General features: G+C 43.2%; 1 protein-coding gene across 1 annotated transcript in view; it reads left to right on the forward strand.

Annotated features, from left to right (window-relative positions):
• The window catches only part of LOC108796099 (UPF0061 protein azo1574-like), a 67,680-nt gene that overhangs the window by 22,683 nt on the left and 25,100 nt on the right, over positions 1 to 19,897 (forward strand). The window contains exons 5-13 of the mRNA XM_018567493.1: positions 1,819 to 1,937; positions 4,327 to 4,455; positions 7,153 to 7,217; positions 7,635 to 7,691; positions 8,043 to 8,141; positions 10,320 to 10,387; positions 12,271 to 12,358; positions 15,159 to 15,228; positions 16,912 to 16,984. Coding sequence (XP_018422995.1) covers positions 1,819 to 1,937; positions 4,327 to 4,455; positions 7,153 to 7,217; positions 7,635 to 7,691; positions 8,043 to 8,141; positions 10,320 to 10,387; positions 12,271 to 12,358; positions 15,159 to 15,228; positions 16,912 to 16,984 — 768 coding nt within the window. The remainder of the gene's footprint in view (positions 1 to 1,818; positions 1,938 to 4,326; positions 4,456 to 7,152; positions 7,218 to 7,634; positions 7,692 to 8,042; positions 8,142 to 10,319; positions 10,388 to 12,270; positions 12,359 to 15,158; positions 15,229 to 16,911; positions 16,985 to 19,897) is intronic.

Consider the following 19,897-nt stretch of genomic DNA (forward strand, 5'->3'; position numbering starts at 1 on the left):
CATCCCCTTTCCTAAAGTGAAAAAAATAGTATTGGCCATACATACACATTAACAAGGAAATCCACCCCCTTCGCTGTTATTATTTTTTTAAATCCCTTCCTACCAGTTCAACAAAAATATTAATAGAATAGAAATGATTATATGTTAATAGAATAATAGAGTCAAAAAAAATATTAATATTGACAAAAATATTCCCAACAAAAATATTAATAACAATAAAATGTTCTCAACATAAAGAATTTGAAAACAAAAATTCTCAACAAAATACTAATTGTATCAACAAAAAATATCGTCAAAAATACTCTCAACAAAAATATTAATTTGTAACTAACATTGAATAGCATTATAAGAAATATTGTTGATAGAAGGACTTTATAAATATTTTTGGTAATTTTAGTTGTTAATAAATAAATAAATTCCCCATACTGACCCTGTGCTCTGATTTTAATGTGTCCCAGGCGGAGGAATGGTTTGCGGGGGGACACAAAGTGTAACGATGGATCGGATGGGAATTCTCTTTATTGATAAAGTTTTGAGGATTTGTGATGCGGAATAAATGGAAATGAAGCAGAATGTTTCCCGTTGCTGTGATTTGTCTGTTGGCCGGGACGGTGAAGCTCATATTAACCACGAAGAACATTGAACGTTCATTCCCACAATATGCATTAAACAGCTCCGACTGGTGTGAAAGAAAGGTTAAAGTGTCTTCTATGGATGCATGGAGTGCATCAGCGGAAGATGCCATAGGTAACTAAAGAGAGGTATTTATAAAATGTTCCACTAGATGGAGCTAAAGAGCAGAAGAATTTCCTATTCTCATCGGCTTCATCTAGTGGCCATAATGTGAGGTGACTCTACGACTCAGACATTCACAGAGCCAATATACACCCCTGGATGTCACACTGATCTCCCCTGACTTCAATACTTTGAGATGCTGACCTGGAACTAGTATGACCTCTGAATTTTCTCGGACTGCACACTTCTTCTCAGTATACCGTGAGCTGTAGCTTGCGATATACTGAGCTTTGGGTCACGGGAGGAGGTTAGTATATGTCCTCCCGTGACCCTTAAGAGAACTATGGGGAAAAACACTTACCCTATAGTTCTTTTAAGTAAAAAGTCAGTAAAACAACATAACAGCCAGCCCAGCATTGTAGATATTCAGCAAGAGCAGCCTCCGCATTCTCTCACAACAAATGAAAGTAGAAATCAAGAAATATATAAATTGCCAGACATGTTGAAAAATAAAAAGTGTAGCAGTCACTGAAATACTGCACTCATCTGCAACACTGCCCCCTGCAGGAACTCCGCTGCACCACAGGCCCTCTTCCCGGCTCAATTGTTGAACCCACTTCTTGTGAGCCCAGGCTGTCATGGACACACCCCCTGGTGCTGTGTCACTACGTCAGACTGGGCTCACAGTACAATACTATAGAGAGCAGCATTGAGGTCATTACATTTTTGGGCCAAGCAACAGCTGGCAGACAGAATCTAATTTCTATAGAGGACACCTCCTCCTTCACTTTCTGCACTGAACAAAACGGTGCCAGTTTTAATTGTTTGGGTTTAGCACGTAGAGGTGTGTACACGAGGATCGGGGGGTTTTGTTGAACAGATATTCTAGAATTTCCTTTTTTAACATATGACCTTTTACCAAACCAAACATTCACCGGTAATGAACCAATCAATGTCATTTTAAACACATAGGGCAGGACGATTCACCTGCAGTGAATGCTTGGTGAAGGTGAAATGCGTTGCTTTATGAATATACCTCAAGGTGTTTTTCAATTTTGATTTTCTTTCCTTTTGAACATTCAGGTGAATTGCCAGTTGACCCTCTCAAGGGAAATTATGTAAGAAAAGTGAAAGATTGTATCTTCTCTCATGTATTCCCCTCTCCATTTGTGTCTGAGATACGACTCGTCGCTTTCTCGGAGGTATGACGCACGGACAGAATTCATGTTTTCATGCATGGATTGCATTTGTTTCCTTTTTCACCCTCGGGGGTCTGTTTATAAAGGTTTTCGTTAGGGATGCACTGGTGCTGATACAAGTATTGGTATCGGTGCTGATACGGGGCATTTTCATGGGAACTTGTACTGGTAACAATGCCCTGATACTAAAAACCGATACCGGCACTTTAAATATTTACATTTATTCGGTTGCCTGAGGTCCCGCACTTGCTGGGGACGCCGTTGCAGCCTTCTCGGGAACTATGTAGCCCCTGTTTACAGCGCCAGCCTGTACATCTTCCCTGCTGAAACCCTCCACGTCTGCCCCTGCTGCAATCCTCAACATCTGCCCCGCTGCGATCCTCCACATCTGTCCCTGCTGAGACTCTTCACATCTGCCCCTGCTGACACCCTTCGCATCTGCCCATGGTGAGACTCTTCACATCTGCCCCTGCTGAGACTCTTCACATCTGCCCCTGCTGAGACTCTTCACATCTGCCCCTGCTGAAACCCTTCGCATCTGCCTCTGCTGAGACCCTCCATCTGCCCCTGCTGAGACCCTTCACATCTGCCCCTGCTGAGAGCCTCCACATCTGCCCCTGCTAAAATCCTCCAATCTGCCCCTGCTAAAACCCTCCACGTCTGCCCCTGCTGCAATCCTCCATATCTGCCCCTGCTGAGACCCTCCATATCTGCCCCTGCTGAGACCCTCCATTTCTACCCCTGCTGAGACCCTCCATATCTGCCCCCGGTGAGACCCTCTGCTTTAGACATCAGGCAGGCAGCACAGAGTATGTAGCAAATTCATATACTATTCTTCATTGCTGTATAATGTATTGCTGAGATTTGTAGTCCTCTATAGCTGATGGTATTATTCTGCATTGCTGTATAATGTATTGCTGAGATTTGTAGTCCTCTATAGCTGATGGTATTATTCTGCATTGCTGTATAATGTATTGCTGAGATTTGTAGTCCTCTATAGCTTTGGAGTCAGTAGAAGAACTACCAGGGTTGTAACTGGGCCCTGGCACTCCACCACTGTCCTCAAATCATTACCCTGTATTGTTTTAGAAAAACTGTCACATGACACTAAAAAAAAAGTATCGGTAATTAGTATTAGCGAGTACTTGAGGGAAAGTATTGGTACTCGTACTCGTTCTGGAAAAAATGGTATGGGTGCCTCCCTAGTTTTCACTCAAGATTCCCATAGCTTTCTATTTTTATAACTGAATTCCATTGGAAAAGTATGAAAATCCTTGGAGAATGCTGTGTGAAAACCTTTATAAATAGACCCCTTGGTGTCTTTAGAGCTGAATGCTGATGTGATTTTTAGTGAAAGGGGGTAAAGGTCCGCTTTAAAACCAAACCCACTTGAATATCAAAATAGAGGACCTACAGTAAAGCGTTCTGATACCTTTGTAACACACCGTTTGTATTTTGACCAAAATATAAAAGAGATAGAGAATGTGTAAGATTGACACGGGGTGATTTATCAAAACTGGAGCAGAAGAATCTGGAGCAGTTGCCCATGGCAACAAATCAGCTTCTCTCTTCAGTTTGCTCAATCTAATGTTTGAAAATGAAAGGTAGATGCTGATTGGTTGCCGTGCACAACTGCTTCATATTCTGTCTGCTCCAGTTTTGATAAATTCCCCCCATTGTGTTCCCATGGAGGTGGACATCAAGATATGTGCAATAACATGATGTACTCAGTATAGTGCTTGCCGTCTAATGATATCATTTGGAGATTTTCCAGCATTGTTAGGAATAACTTCAGAATTCAGAATTGTGTACAGAACTGTGTTGCTTTAAAGGAGAACTATGAGGCGAGTGAAAATCACTCATCCTCATAGTTCGAGCCGACCTGTGACAATTAAACTGTCACACGTCGGCTCAATAGATTGGGAAGTGAGCGAACACATAACGTCGCTCGCTCATCACCCTGCAGAGAGCCGTGACTGCCAGTTACGGCTCCCTGCAGCGATTCCCCTCTCCCTGCTCTGATCCTCCAGCGCTGACTGGAGGAACGGACGGGAGAGTGGTGCTTGGACGGGGGAGTGGTGCTTCTCTATAGGTGCAGTACAGTGATAGTTGTCATCCTAGGACCGGAAGTTGAGTAATTGGCAGGTAATTGGTAATTATCATTAAAAATAAATGATAATGTAGCCACCACTGCTAAGGACTGGTAAGCTGCAATATATTACATTTTGTTATTGGGTTTAGATTTAGAGCTTTACTATTGGCCTAGGTTCATCTGGCAGGTTGGCTGTCTGAAGGATGAGTATGTTCGGCAATGTATAACTTTGTTCTTTTCCAAATAATAAAACACTGACGTGGGAACATAATCAACCTATTGCACTCTTATCTTCCCCAGAACGTTCTGGAGGATCTGCTGGATCTTGACCCATCTGTTGTCGGCTCCGTGGATTTTCTACAGTTTGTTAGCGGTAGTAAAACAATTCCCGGCTTTGTTCCATTAGCACACAGATATGGAGGGCACCAGGTCAGCATTCATTCTACATTCACTTTACGCATTGCTCATCCACTTTTCAGATCTTTCAGATCATTGAGGGATTATTATTAGGAGTTAGAAAACCATTCAAGTGAATTTGGCTGGACAGAAGCCCCAGTGTGTGCACACAGAAGTCAGCAATGGGAGCTTCCATATTTGTGCATCACAGGGTCCATTTGGGCTTATAGTTAGCAGAGCAAACCACAAACACAATAACTCAGAGCAACTTATTAGAAGTCATCCTTTGGCTAGGCCGCTTGAACGTGCTGAAATCTGATTGGTTACTTTGGAGCACTAGACACCAAATTATTTGTGTTGGAGGCCTCTTGATGTTTACATTTGTTAACATTGAAGTAAATAGATGGCAAGCCTATTTCCTGCTGGTGGTCTCTGAACTTTAAAGGAGAACTATGAGGCGAGTGAAAACCACTCATCCTGATAGTTCTAGCCGACGTGTGACAATGAGACTGTCGCAGGTCGGCTCAATAGATCGGGAAGTGACCGAACACATACCGTCGCTTGCTCACTTCTCGATCATGTCCCTGCAGTGAGCCGTGACTGTCACTCACGGCTCCTTGCAGGGATTCCCCCCTCCCCGCTCCGAACCTCCAGCGCTGACTCGCGGAACGGACGGAGGAGGGGGCGGGTACAGCTGGATCTGCCTCTAGATAGGCAGAGCCAGCTGTCAATCCCGCAGCTGGGTGGATCTCCACAGTAATGTCGGGATTCGTCCCGGCTGCGGCGTCTCAGTATACCGCGAGCGGTAGCTCGGGGTATACTGAGCTTTGGGTGATGGGAGGACGCTAGTTTGTGTCCTCCCGCTACCCTTAGGAGAACTATGGGGAAAAGCACTGATCCCATAGTTCTCCTTTAATGCCGGCAATCTTAAAAAAATTTTTTTATGCTATTCCAAATGCTGATGAAATCACTTACAATGGATGCTGCTCCTTGATGATTAAATGTTTTAATTTTCTGCAGAATCAGCCGGTCCCCTGAGCACTGGTACTGATATCCTGTTGTAGGGGTGGCCCCTTTTCCTTGCAGGGTCCTATGAAGTCACCCTTGTGTGTGCTAGTATGCTGTGTGTGTGTCTTCTGAAGTGGAATAGTAATGGATCTGACCAGGCAAGAGCTTCATTTAGAAGGTTTATTGATAACAGCTGCAGCAACAAGGAACAGGGAACAGGCAACAAGTAGTTCAAAGAACCAAAGCTCTCAGGCTCCTTTTTTTATAAGAAATGTTATAGTTCAGTTTAATATTATAGTTATGTTCTCTCGTTGCCTCATTGCCTGTAATTTACATCAGCTAAATAGATTCCAGGAGCAATTAAACAAAAGGTGTTAAGAGTCTTGCAGTTTATTTCTTTAGAAAGCAGCCACAGCCTGAGTAGGAAAGCCTGTCCCCTGCCAACATACTGCAGAGAAGGGCCCATGCTCACTGTGTGGAATCAGTGGTCTCTCTGCACAGGTCCAACACCCTACCCAACACAGAGCAAAGGTTCTTCTCTGCAGCATGCTGGCCGGGGACAGACTTTTCTACTCTGACTGTGGCTGCTTTTTAAAGAAAACAAACAGTAAAGCTGGCCATACACTTTACAACCATCACACGACTTTTGTTGTGCGATGGTTGTAAGGCAATTAAAATCTCATACGATCTGCCCACCTTGGACAGGCAGATCGTACTTGCGATCATCACAAGCTCTCCCTGCTGAGGGGAGGGCTTCCAATGACTGCAATGCTGAGCTGGAAGTGTGCGCTTGTGCACACTGGCACGTTCGGCATTCGTCTTCCGACCACGCCACCAACCCGCCGAAAATCGTACGATTTTCGGCAGGTTTTTAGGGCATGCTCGGAAGATGAAAGTCGTGCGACCTTGCAGTAGAAGCGGTCGCACGCCTTCCATACACCTGCCGATTATCATACGATCGTACGATAATCGTCAGGTGTATGGAAGGCGTCCGACCGCTTCTACTGTACGGTCGCAAATCTTTTGTCTCCCGAGCACGCTGGAAAACCTGCCGAAAATCGTAAGATTGTCGGCGGGTTAGTGGCGTTCTCGGGAGACAAATGCCGAACGTGCCAGTGTGCACGCTCAGCACTTCCCGCTCAGCATTGCAGTCATCGGAAGCCCTCCCCTCAGCAGGGAGAGCTTGCGATGATCGCAAGTACGATCTGCCTGTCCAAGGTGGGCAGATCGTATGAGATTTTAATTGCCTTACAACCATCGCAAGACGAAAGTCCCCATTATGCCCCGATTATCACAAGGTTCAATTAGCCGTAATGAAAGAAAAGCACCTGGATGAATTGCGGTAATCAACCGCACGTATTTTCGTTTGTGCATGAGCAGTGTAGATTGTGCGATTTGTGACGTACGGAAACGCCACTAACCTTGCAATAATCGTACGATCGACCAAAGTTTTCAAACATGCTGGAAAGACAAAAGTCATACGATTGTCTAGTACTGACAGTTGCACACTCCCCATACACCTTGCGATTGTCGTATGATAAGTCGAACGCATACGATTATCGTACGATAATCGTAAGGTGTGTGGGCACCTTAAGACTCTGCACACCTTTTGCTCGATGCACCTGGAATCCATTTCGCAAGTTTCAATTGAAAGTTAATTTGAGCTTTAACTACTACTCCAGCATTTGAAATCATCCGTCAATGTGTGTTTTTCCTCAATAGTTTGGTGTTTGGGCTGGTCAGTTGGGAGATGGAAGAGCACACTTAATAGCCACTTATATTAACAGGTAACGTGTCCTTGTTGTGTGTTCTTTAATATTGAAATCTGGGTTCCTATCATTGCTATCACTTTAACCTCCCTGGTGGTCGGATTATGTCAGTATTTTTTCTTTTTTGTTTTTTTTCTATTTTTCACTTTCGAATTTCCCGCCGGTTCCGCCCCCTGCAACGCCGTCGCTCGCAGGGAAGGAACCGGGAAGACGGATGCCGGCATCGGCCAGAGGACACATGGGGCTTGTAGGGACAAGGTAAGTGACGCTACAGTGTAATCCCGAGTGTGGCTCGGGGTTACAGCTTTTGGTACTGAAAATGAACCCCGAGCCACACTCGGGATTACCGCCAGGGAGGTTAATAGAAGATATATTCCGTGTGCTCTGTTACCTGTAATGCCGGTTTTGTTATCTCTTTGCAATGTTATTTTGTAGGTTTGGAGAGAGATGGGAACTTCAGTTGAAAGGATCGGGGAAAACGCCATATTCTAGGTAACAGACGGGATGAAATGTGCGTTTGTAGCATTACACAGAAAGGATTTGATTTACTTAAGACAAACAGGCTGTTCACTATGCAAGGGAGTTTTCCCTTAGCCTAGTGAATGCAGTGAAGTTCAGCTGACTGCCATCATCCAATCATGTGCAAGCAATAATACTGTTTTTTGTGTTCCTCGTCTGTGATTGGGTATTCTTTGCAAAGTGAGTTTTCTCCACATTCACTAAGCTAAGCCAAAATTCACTGCAAGGTGAACAGCCTGTTTGCATTTAGTATGCACTGTTCTTAACTCCCGCTGTATACAAATCTACAGCAGTAATAATGCTGGTTTGTTATTTAATTTGCAGGAATGGTGATGGGAGAGCTGTACTCCGCTCCTCTGTAAGAGAGTTCCTGTGCAGTGAGGCTATGCATTATCTGGGGATTGCCACCAGCAGGGCTGTCAGGTACATGTATATGTTTTAAGGTAAACTATAGTGTATTTTCATTAAAGTGAACCTGTGTTTTGCCCATGCACAAGCCTCGCTTTAACTACCATGCTCCTTTCTGCATAAACTTATATTCCTACACTCAGGGCCGTCCCTATAATGAGGCTGCTTGAGGCTGTTGCCTCTTTGAGTCACATGGGGGGGGTTGCAGGCAGATCGGCATGTTACTGATCCTGCCTTCCCCTTTCCGGCCAGAGCATCCCAGGTTGCTCAAAGCTGGGCGGGCAGATGTGTAAGGCGCATTTCCCTGTCATGCTATTAGCAACTTGGGACACTCTGGCCGGTGTTCTGCCTAGCCGGTGTTCCCCCCTCCCGAACGTGTACTATCAGCACCACCCCCTTCCCGCCTCAGATGGTGAAACAGCCACTTCTCTGCTTGAACAGAAATATTTCATGATTCTGGCTATTGACATCATGGAAGACTCTCCCTTTCCCCCATGTGATAGTGCGGGTGCTTTGTGATTTGCCCAGCTTTGTCACATGGTGAGAGGAGGAGTTTACTATACAAAAAAATAACGTTTTTAAACATTAACACACAGTGATTAGATTATCCACAGCAATGAGAATGTGTCAATATTGCTAACCTCTCTTTTTAAAAATACCAGCCTGGCCTGGCTGACATGCAACCTCATCCTATGAAGCAGATCTGACCCAAGAACAGAAATGTCATATATTGGTGCTTACAGGCCTTAGATATGGTGGCTGCATTAGTTTTCTTTCTTTCTTTCTTTCTTTCTTTCTTTCTTTCTTTCTTTCTTTCTTTCTTTCTTTCTTTCTTTCTTTCTTTCTTTCTTCCTTCCTTCCTTTCTTTTTCTTGCAACTTCCTGTGCATTTCTCATGACCATTGGAGGCTTATATGGTGGTGTTTGATGTTGGTGTTGTTTGGCACGTTCCTATTTGCATTGAGCTACAGTTACAGCAGTATTAAGCAAATTAAACTGACCCTTTAGGGCAGGGGTAGGCAAGCTTCAGCCCTCCAGCTTTGGTGAAACTACAAATACCATAAAGCATGGCAAGATTCTGACAGCCATTGGTATGACTTCCGGAAGCGGATACACAATGGGATTTGTAGTTTCACCACAGCTAACGTGCTGAACTTTGAGTGACATTAAATTTCACCTAAATAAATTAATTTGAATTATTCTCTATGTAAGTTTTATACAACGCTACATTTCTCCTTGTATTGTGCTGTTCTAAAACACAATATAGGAGAGACGGGGAAAATCTGTTCAATAACGGCAAAACAACCGTCCAGGATATAGACTTGTACAATGTTACCAGCACACCTTCACCTTTGTTAGAGACCCTTCATTAGCTCACACAGTAGATAAAAAGAGCTTAAGTGGGCGTGTACTTAAAATTCTATATATGTAAGAGAGCGCGATTTCACACCCCAGTGGCAAATATTGGAGTACATAAAGAAAGAAAGAGATCTACCTAGGGATATCGCGTCAAATAATGGGGAAGACAGTATTGCTCTCTGTCTTCAGGGGTGTACATGTGTATTGCTCTCTGTCTAGGATACACAGTCCTTGTCCCCTGAAGAAGCCCAATAGGGCGAAACATGTTGGGGTATTTTTTGAATGAAAAAACAAGGACCACATTGATGAACTAACCAATCATGTCATAGAAATGAACTATTTGATGATAATGTATTGTATGAATTACACGGAATAATCATGTTTTATTGAATGGAATTTTAATCAATTATTTAGAAATCATGCTACACTAATAAATTCATTTGTAATTGTATATAGAATAAGAGAGCGTTCAGTATTTTTTGAAAGCCCCTCTTCCTAGGGTCCTGGCATATCATATTTACATAGTTACATAGTATTTGAGGTTGAATAAAGACATTAGTCCATCAAGTCCAACCTATTAGGATCTCATTCTAGGAGTACCTGTACCCCTGTATATTACGGTCCCTTAAGAAATCGTCCAAAAGATGAAACCGTTCACCAAGACAAATAGGGTGAATCTCCCTAATGGGGACCCAGACAGAAATAGAGACCGGACAGATGTTCTAATCCCTCTCCAATCTATCCAAAACGAAATTAAGGTTTTGGCTTCATTTGCACTTTACTTACAATATTTATGGTCCCCGGAATTGATACATATATTTATTTTATTTAACAGTCTTGTTGTAAGCAATGATGCAGTCTGGAGGGACGAGTTCTACAATGGAAATGTGAAGAAAGAACGGGGTAAGTTTTAGTACAGAGCAGTTTGCGTATTGTAATTGTTATTGGGAAAACTGTGCTACAGAATCAGAAGATAAAGGGCAAGGTCTTAATACGGCCTGCGTCCCTTCACCTCCTATGGGGTCACCAAGGCAGGAGGTGGGTTGGGAACTCTTCAAAGAAAACTATGACTTAATCTTTTTTTGACTATAGTTCTCTTTAGGTTCACAGGAGGAAAATGTCCCCTTGTACCCAAAACTCAGCAAATAGCGCGCTATTCCTTGCTATATGCTGAGAGCGAAGAGCCGCATTGCAGCCGAGAAGGATCCCGACGCTATATGCTGAGTTTTGGGTCACAGGAGGATATTAGTATACCGTATGTCCTTCTGTGACCCTAAAGAGAACTATGGCAAAAAAAAGGTTGGGCCATAGTTACCTTCAAAGAGCAGGGGATGCTTCTTCTGCCTAGCGGGAGCAAATGTCTTTTTTTATCCTGTCTTGGACTTCTTTCTCTCTGCTTATCAAAACACTGAGAACTCTGCGATTGGAGGAGATGTTAGTCACATGACTGGGCTCTTCTCCCATTTATTTTTTAAACAATCACGTTTTTCATAACAGGGTGAAGAGTTGGGAGAAGGCAGGAGAAGTGAACAATCTAGGAGAACATAGCTGGACTGGAAAGTGAGCTGAATTGGGGAATTTTTCCAAATCAGCTATGTTGTCTTAGATTGTTCCCTTCTCCTGTCTTCTGCAAACTCTTCACCCTTTAGTGAATATCCCTGCAAATTTATTTGACAGCACTCTGAAGCAAGAGTAATGCTAAGCACATTTGTAAACACACTGATGTGCTTTGTACAGTAAATGTGCAATTTGTTTTGTTGTTGGGTTTTGGTAATGCTATACTGCTGCTTTATAACTGGGGCCCTAATTGTCAGGGCCTTCCCTATATTAAGGCAGTCTGAGGCTGTTGCCTCAGGCGCATCTCTTAGAGTCGTGTAAGGTGACGGCAAGCAGTGTTTGCAGTGTGCCTGCCATCCTCTTTCCAGCCAGAGCATCCCGCGTTGCATAGTGCCTGGCAGGGAGATGTTTAAGAGCCATACACATCTCCCCACCCAGCTCTTTGTAACCTGGGATGCTCTGGCTGACGTCATTGGTTGTCAGGAGCTGGGCGGGACGCTGGCCAGAGAAGTGGCATCACTTCTGCATGCCTGGGTGGTGGCGTAACTCTTTGCCACCACAATCCACCACCACTAAGTGCATGTACCACCAGGGCCGGATTTACTCTCCTTGCCGCCCCAAGGCCAGGAGAGTAAATCCCCCCCCCCAAAAACGCCCCCCCCCACCAACAAGGTCACAGGGCCTCGGTGGCCTTGTGGGAAATCCGGGCCTGTGTACCACTAGCATCCCCCCTCCTTCCGTATCTCAACTTGCAAAATTGATTGGGGCACCCCTGCTAATTGTTTTTATGTTTTATGGTCACTTATGGTGTTAATAATGCTTAGCGGAATTCATATTTAGTAATCAGTTTGGAGAAAATAAAAAACACACCAACATACCTTTTTTGGATAAATTATAGAAACGAATGGGGCTGTTTTATATAAAAAAAATAGAAGAAGACGCCCCTCAGTGTAGAGCTGCAGCTAACGATTATTTTCAAAATCGATTAGTTAGCCGATATTCAATAATCGATTATAATCGATTATTTGTTGCAGCCCTACCTCAGTGTAAAATATTTGGGTCACTAGACTACTGACAGTTTTAAAGGAAAATGGAATGGAAAAGCTGCAGGAAGTGTCCCCTTTATTAGGAAAGTGGGCTGGTCTATAACAAGTACTTTTAATTGATAGAGGATATCCGCTGGCAGAAATGGGTGACATAATAATTTTGAATATTTATGTTTCATGCAGGAGCAATGGTATTAAGGGTTGCAAAATCATGGTTTCGGATTGGTTCACTTGAAATATTGGCTAATTCTGGGGAATTTAACCTGCTGAGGTAAGGCTTAGCTGTAGCTAAAACAGAATGACTGAATGTCTGTCATACGTATATTGATCTGTGTTAAGGTCCCCCCACACCTTACGATAATCGCAGGAAATCCTGCAATGGTACAATTATCGTAAGGTGTGTGGAAGCCGTGCAACCGCTACTACTGTAAGGTCGCACGACTTTTAACTTACGGACATGTTCGAAAGCCCGCCGAGCATCGTACGATGTTTGGCGGGTTTGGGGCATGTCCGTACGATGAAAGCCGTACGGGCCGGTGTGCGCAAGCGCACACTGCCCGTTCGGCATTGCGGTCATCACGCCCTCAGGGGGCGTGGCTTGCGATCATCGCAAGTACGATCTGCCTATGCAACATAGGCAGATCTTACGTTTTTTTAAGTACCTTACAACCATCGCAAGACAATAGTCTTGCGATGGTTGTAAGGTGTGTGCCCAGCCTTAGCAATTGCAATTTGTTTCTTCCTTTCTCATCTGCATTGGAAAAAACAGCAGCTGGGTGCTAATAAATTGGCATGGACAACACAGAGCCCTTACCATAACTAGCAAAACGTATGCCCTGCTTTCTTCTCTACGCCTTGGTTAGTTCCAGAAGCCAGGCATCCACCTAGCAAATAAATTTAAACTTGGAACATTTGAAACATCCCAAAAATAACAGAGGGAGCCGATGCACTGACCTGTGGCATATGGAGGGTTGGTCACAGCTTGACCTGAAGATCAAGTCAGAATTTGCATAATGAGAGATGTTGGGTGTTGTCATGAAGATGTGACAAAAAAAGGTTTTTGTAGGCACTGCCAGTGCTTTTCTCTACCGTGTTTTGTTACCTTATAAAATGTACAGATCACGGGGCTACTTGATGACCTATCCCATATCAACCAATATTATATTCCCAATGAGGTTTCATTGTTCTTTACTATAAAACATATTGCTGGGAAGTAGATGCTGAACTTCGTTCTACTATCTATAAAAGGTTTATGTCTTCAGGAAGTCAAGTTTTACTACACACCTTTATACTTCAAGAAAATAAATGAACTAAAGATAAAAATGAGCAGCGTCTACATCTTGGGCCTAAGTTCCATCAGGCAAAAAAACAATTTTTGATGTCCCTAGCCGTCTCATTGTGCGCAGTTCTAATCTGGCACAGTAGATGCGAGATTTTATTTAATGCAGCGCTGCTAGAGGCATTCTGTGTGATCACTTAGTCCCCGGCAGTGCACTGTTCTTTGATGGATGGATGTCGGCTACATTTTTTCTCTTTTATTTTTGGAAGTTATTGTTTTCTCCAGAGCTAAGAGTACATTAAAGATGAACTCAACAAGATATAAAATACTAATGTCTGATGCCGTTATGAATTCAGTAAAAAATAATTAGTGAACCCTAACGTTCTGTGTTGCTTTAAGTGTGCTAGAGCAAGAGAGATACATCATACCACTCTTAAAAAATAAAAGTTTTAGCCACAAGAACCTTTTTGGTGATTAAAAGAGAACTATGAGGTGAGTGAAAATCACTCATCCTCATAGTTCGAGCCGACGTGTGACAATTAAACTGTCACATATCAGCTCTATAGATCGGAAGTGAGCGAAAGCATACAGTCGCTCGCTCACTTTCAGTTCATCTCCCTGCAGAGACTGGTGACTGTCAGTTACTGCTCCTTGCAGGGATTCCCCCCCTTCCCGCTCCGATCATCCAGTGCTGACTGGAGGAACGGACGGGGGAGGGGGCGGGCACAGCTGATAGGCAGAGCAAGCTGTCACTGACGCAGCTGGGTGGATCCAGACAGCATTGTCGGGATCCGTCCTGGCTGCGGTGCACTCAGTATATAGTGAGCTATAGCTCGCTATATACTGAGCTTTGGATCACGGGAGGATGCTAGTATATGTGCTCCCGTGACCCTAATGAGAACTACAGTGGTACCTCGGTTCACGGACTTAATTGGTTCCACGGTTCTGGTCGCGAACCGACTCAAATTTCCCCATGAGGTTCAATGTAAATAAGGTTAATCTGTTCTGACCCCTACCAACATGGTCGCATTTTTGACACCTTCATTACCGCTCTGCACTTTCTTTTTACCACCATGCTTGCTCTGTACTTTCTGGTTACCTTCATTACCACTCTGCTTGTTTTTGTCACCTTCCTTACCGCTCTGCATTTTCTTTTTACCACCATTCTTGCTCTGCACTTTCTTTGGAGCCATGCTGGATTGAATAGTGTAATACTGTACAGTACTGTATGTGCTAAAAAGCACACAAAAAAGCTTCCCAGCAAGTGTGCACAGGTCTGTCTGCAGCCGCGATCTAGAGCAAGCCACAACCACGTGTCAGAGCGGGGAAGAACAGTGGTTAGGTGATCTCTTCCTGCACTGGGTATTACATCCACAGCCACTGTGAACAGGCATGGCTGCATCACATCTTGTGACTTAAGTGCATGCCAGTGCTTTATAGCACATGCGTAGACTGCGTTGAAAGGATGGGGGGAGGGGAAATAGCAGAATTACACACACGCATCCTCACAATTGCACGCAAGGGTGACAACCCTTTGCAATGGAAGTGACAGTATCCAGCAGGATCACCACTGGATACTATCATTACACTAACAGAGGTCTGAAGAATAAAATGAGTCTTGAGCATTACAAAGGTGCAGGGCCTTCAACATACAACATATATATTTATTGGTTGTCTATTTGGCTGTGTGCCTGCAGTTTGGTTTTAATGTGACAAAAAGGGAAAACAATTATTTTATCATCATTTTATCATTCAATAGTTTATTAACGCTACACATGTTTCATTTATTCAGGCAGTTAGTTGATTTCATCATTAAGGAACACTTTCCATCCATCAACACAACTGATCCTGATAGACTATTGGTGAGTTTTCAGGATAGACCATTTTGAAGTGTTTGGTGTAAAGACAGAAACTTGCTTTGGTTAGTTTGTAAGCAATGCATAAGAAATAGCTTTAAAGGAAAACTCCAGCCAGCACTGAAGTATCAATTTTAGATTGCTTTTCTATATGTTAATGTCTGGGCCACATGTCCATTATCTGTCCAGTTACCATGCTGAAATGTCAGAGAACTCTGCTCTGACATTCTGCCACTGCCCCTATTACAGTCGTTTTAGACCCAAATGAATACAAAGTCTTAGGCCCCTTTCACACTATCCGATCAGGAGGGGATCCTTGCACGGATCCCCTCCTGATCGGAGCGGTATGGACTACTGTGGCATCCCTGTCCGTCCAGTTATTTCCTCCATCGCAATATGTAGAAAACTGAAATGACCTGAACCCATGTCGGCTTATGTGGAATCAGATGTAAATGGACATATGGGTAGACTCATTACCGCTACTTCTGACTCAGGTCAGGGAAAAGCACCAGTGTGGGATCATCCCACAAGAACCAGCCAGATAATGGAAGCAAAACACTAGTGTATTGTATAGATAATAATAGTAATACAGGATTTATATACTGTCAACAGTTTGCACAGCATTTAATAGGAGGGAGACACTACAGTTACAACACATTGCAAGACAGGAGAGCCCTGATAACAGTTTACAAACTAAAGGAAATTGCAAGTGTTACAAAAGGTGATAACTGTCAGGGGATCAGTTGATGGTTAAAGTAAAAGTCGTTAGGTAGAGGTTGATTTAGGCTTCCCCAATTAGAATGGTTTTTAAGGATCACCTAAAGGTGGGCACAGTAGGAGATAGCTGCAGAGATTGGAGTAGGGAGTTCTAGAGGATGGGAGAGGCTCTGGAAAAGTCCTGGAGGTGAGCATGGGAGGAGATCACAAAGAAGATAGAGAGCAGAAGGCCTTGTGAAGAGGACAGTTTGGGTGATATTTTGAGACAAGATTGTTTATGTATCTAAAGGCAGAGTTGTGAATGGCTTTGTATGTTGTTGTTAGGATTTTGAAACCAGTGGAGGGATTGTCAGAGAGGGGTATCAGACACTGAATGGTTGGTAAGGTGGATGAGTCTGGCAGCAGCATTCATAATAGACTGAAGGGGGGATAGCCTGTGTAAAGGAAGCCCAAGAGGACAGAGCTGCAGTAGTCAAGGCAAGATTAAAAGGAAATTAATAGGTATTTGAAGGGGTGTATTTTGGATATGTTACGGAGGTGAAGGTGGCAAGATTTGGACAGTGACTGGATGTGGGACCTGAATGAGAGGTCAGAGATCAGGATTACACCTAGAACCCTTGCATGATGGGAGGTGCTGAGAGTCGTGCTATTGAAAAGGTTGTGGTAGGGGGCATGGGGGAGGGGGATATTGTGTGAACTCAGTTTTGGAGCTTCATTTAGCGGCACTAGTGCCCCTAGATTGCCCTGCAAAGTACAGGAATTTCCAATACTCATCAGCACCATCTAGGGGTGCTAGTGCCATGCAGACAGCATCTGCCCAGCGAACTTTCATAAATTAAGCCCTTATTGTTTCATTGTTGGATGGACTATTCATATGTATGTATGTACCTTATAAGTTGTGTTTCCTTTATTAAAAATGTCTCTAGTCACTACAGTGATCATTGGTCTATATAACCTAAGATATCATTACAGGCATTTTTCTCTAGCGTGGTGTCTCAGACTGCAGGTATGATTGCAAGATGGATGTCTGTAGGCTTTGCACATGGTAAGTTTAAATTCCATTTGCAAGGGTACACATAGACATAAGATGACAGTTGTCAAATAAAGCCATAAAAAGGACCTTACATGTGTGGGTGTTGTAGGAAGCTAACAATTTGGCAAGTGAGAAAAGTTACTACAATTGCTTTTGTTACTACATTGATAATCCAGCACTGACAGTCTTGCCTGCACTGCCTCATGCTCATCCCCTCTCCATAGAAATTAACTGATGAGCTAGCAAGTTTGTAGAATGCTCTTCAGTGCTCGTTAGACTGTAAGCCCCGAGGATGATCTGTGGTCAGGTTTATTATTGTTATACGTGCTGTGGAAACCTACACTATATGGCCAAATGTTTGTGTGCACTTGACCATCACACCTATATGAGCTTGTTACTAAGGATGCACGGATACCAGTTTTGCAAGTACAAGTACTAATACTTGCCCAAGTACTTACAAGTACGAGTACTGATACAGTTTTGTTTATTTTGTCATGTGACAGTTTTTCTAAAACAATACAGACTAATGATTTCAGGATAGTGGTGGAGCGCCAGAGCCAGGTCCCAGCTGAAACCGCTGCAACCCTGGCAGTTCTCATGAAAATGCCAAGTATCGGCATTGGTACTCGAAAAGTATCGGTGCATCCCGACTTGTTACACATCCAGTCCCAAAACCATGGGTATTGATATGGAGATGACCCCTTAGCGGCTTTCTACAAGAGCTTGGAGTGTTTTTGTAGACATTTTTGTGCGTATTAAGCCAAAAGAGCATCTGTGAGGTCAGGTACTCACAATGGGAAGATCTGGATTTCAGTTGACGTCTCAATTCACCCTAAAGGTACACATTAGGTTTAAGGTTAGGGATTTGTACAGACCACTAGAGTCCTCCACACCAATCTCCTCAAACCATGTCTTTATGGACCTGGCTTTGTGCACAGGGGCACAGTTATGTTGGAACAGAAAAGGTCTTATCCCAAACTGGTGGACAAACACAGTTGTCTAAAATATCTAAATGTCTTGTATGCTGTAGCATTAACCTTCAGTGGAAACACTTACAGGGTTATTCACAAAAGGGTGAAGAGTTTGGAGAAGTCAGGAGAAGTAAACAATCTAGGTCAAAATAGCCGATTTGGAAAAATTCTCCAATTCAGCTCACTTTCCAGTTCAGCTATGTTGTCCTCGATTGTTCACTTCTCCGGCCTTCTCCAAACTCTTCACCCTTTTGTGAATAACCCCATTAAACTCAATAATTTGGAGGAGTGCCTATATCATTTTGGCCTTATAGGTACGTATGATGCTCGGGTGTTCACAAACGTTATCCTATAGAGCGTACTTGTAAAGTAAACAAAAATGATATCCAGCAAAATGTGAGTCTGTCAGTGGTTGGAGGAACAAGGAGGTCACAACTGATTCTTCTCCTCTATGTAAGCACAATTGAAGACAAATCTTTTTTAGTTTTGGATTAGGTAGTGAGAGATTTGAACACCTGCCAGGTTCTTATTGCTGTCTGTGTCCCCATTAGGGAGAGGCACCCTCTCTGTTTGTCCTGGTGACCATTATTGAGCCGAAAGTAGAAGAAAATCACACATTTTGGGTTGTTACCAGAACAGGAGGGCAAATCTTCAAATGGGGACACTGGTGACCCTATTGACCATTTGGAATTTCCCTCTCTTTGGAGGGATGTCCTCTAAATTCCTGTTGTTGCTATTGGACAGGAAGTGACACACATGGCAAAAACCTCTCTCTTTCTGTATCCAAAATGTAAAAAAAAGTTGGCTTCAGTTCTACTTTAAGTCTTCTTTTATTTGTTTACTTATTTTGTGTTAAGACTGACATATATTACCAGTTATACCACAAAATTCTGCATCTTCTGGGATTCATTTGCTATCTTATTATTTTTGTTGTTCTCATGATGACAATTATATTGTACAGAAGCATTTACCTTTAAGTGTGAATATTGTCCCAGCTACTTCATGACCTTATTTGCATGCATCCTGCAGCTTTTGCCCTGGACTATTACTCTTTGTTATAATTGCATGCTGTTTTCCTCTGTGCAGGGAGATAGCTATAGAGTTCAGTTATGCCACTATACAGCATTCTGTATTGCACAGACAGGATAGTTTGTTAAATAAGACCTGTGGCATGTCATTTAAATTTTTTTGCCTGTAATATTGAAACCTGGGAATTACAGGCCAGTTAGTCTTACATCTGTAGTGTGCAAACTGCTAGAGGGAATGATTAAGGACTATTTAGTAGAATTTGTTCAGGCTAATGGTATAGTTAGTGATAATCAGCATGGGTTCAGGAAAGACCGTTCCTGTCAGACTAACCTACTGACTTTTTACGAGGGGGTAAGTAGAGATCTGGATGGAGGGAGGCCGGTGGATGTGGTATATTTGGATTTCGCTAAGGCTTTTGATACGGTACCTCATAAACGCTTACTACACAAGCTAAGAGCTATGGGCATAGATGGAAGGGTGTGTACTTGGATAGAGAATTGGCTAAAGGAACGGGTGCAGAGAGTATCAATAAATGGTGCCCTTTCAGACTGGGCTAGTGTTATTAGCGGTGTGCCTCAGGGTTCTGTGCTGGGACCCATGCTTTTCAACCTGTTTATTAACGACATCGGGGACGGAGTAAACAGTGAAATCTCAGTGTTTGCTGACGATACCAAAATTGGGAGGGTAATAGAAACAAACCAAGATAGTATAACTTTACAAGAGGACCTGGATAAAATAGGGGAATGGGCAACTTTATGGCAGATGAGGTTTAATGTTGATAAATGCAAAGTTATGCACTTTGGGACAAAAAACACGCAAATGGGTTATACAATAATGGGTAGGCCGCTAGGTAAGTCTGAAATGGAGAAAGATTTGGGGGTCACTGTAGACCATAAACTCAATAATAGATTACAATGCCAGGTTG

Source organism: Nanorana parkeri, unplaced genomic scaffold (assembly GCF_000935625.1).
Source record: "Nanorana parkeri isolate BGI_ZX_2015 unplaced genomic scaffold, ASM93562v1 scaffold1055, whole genome shotgun sequence".
Classification (NCBI taxonomy): Eukaryota; Metazoa; Chordata; class Amphibia; order Anura; family Dicroglossidae; genus Nanorana; species Nanorana parkeri.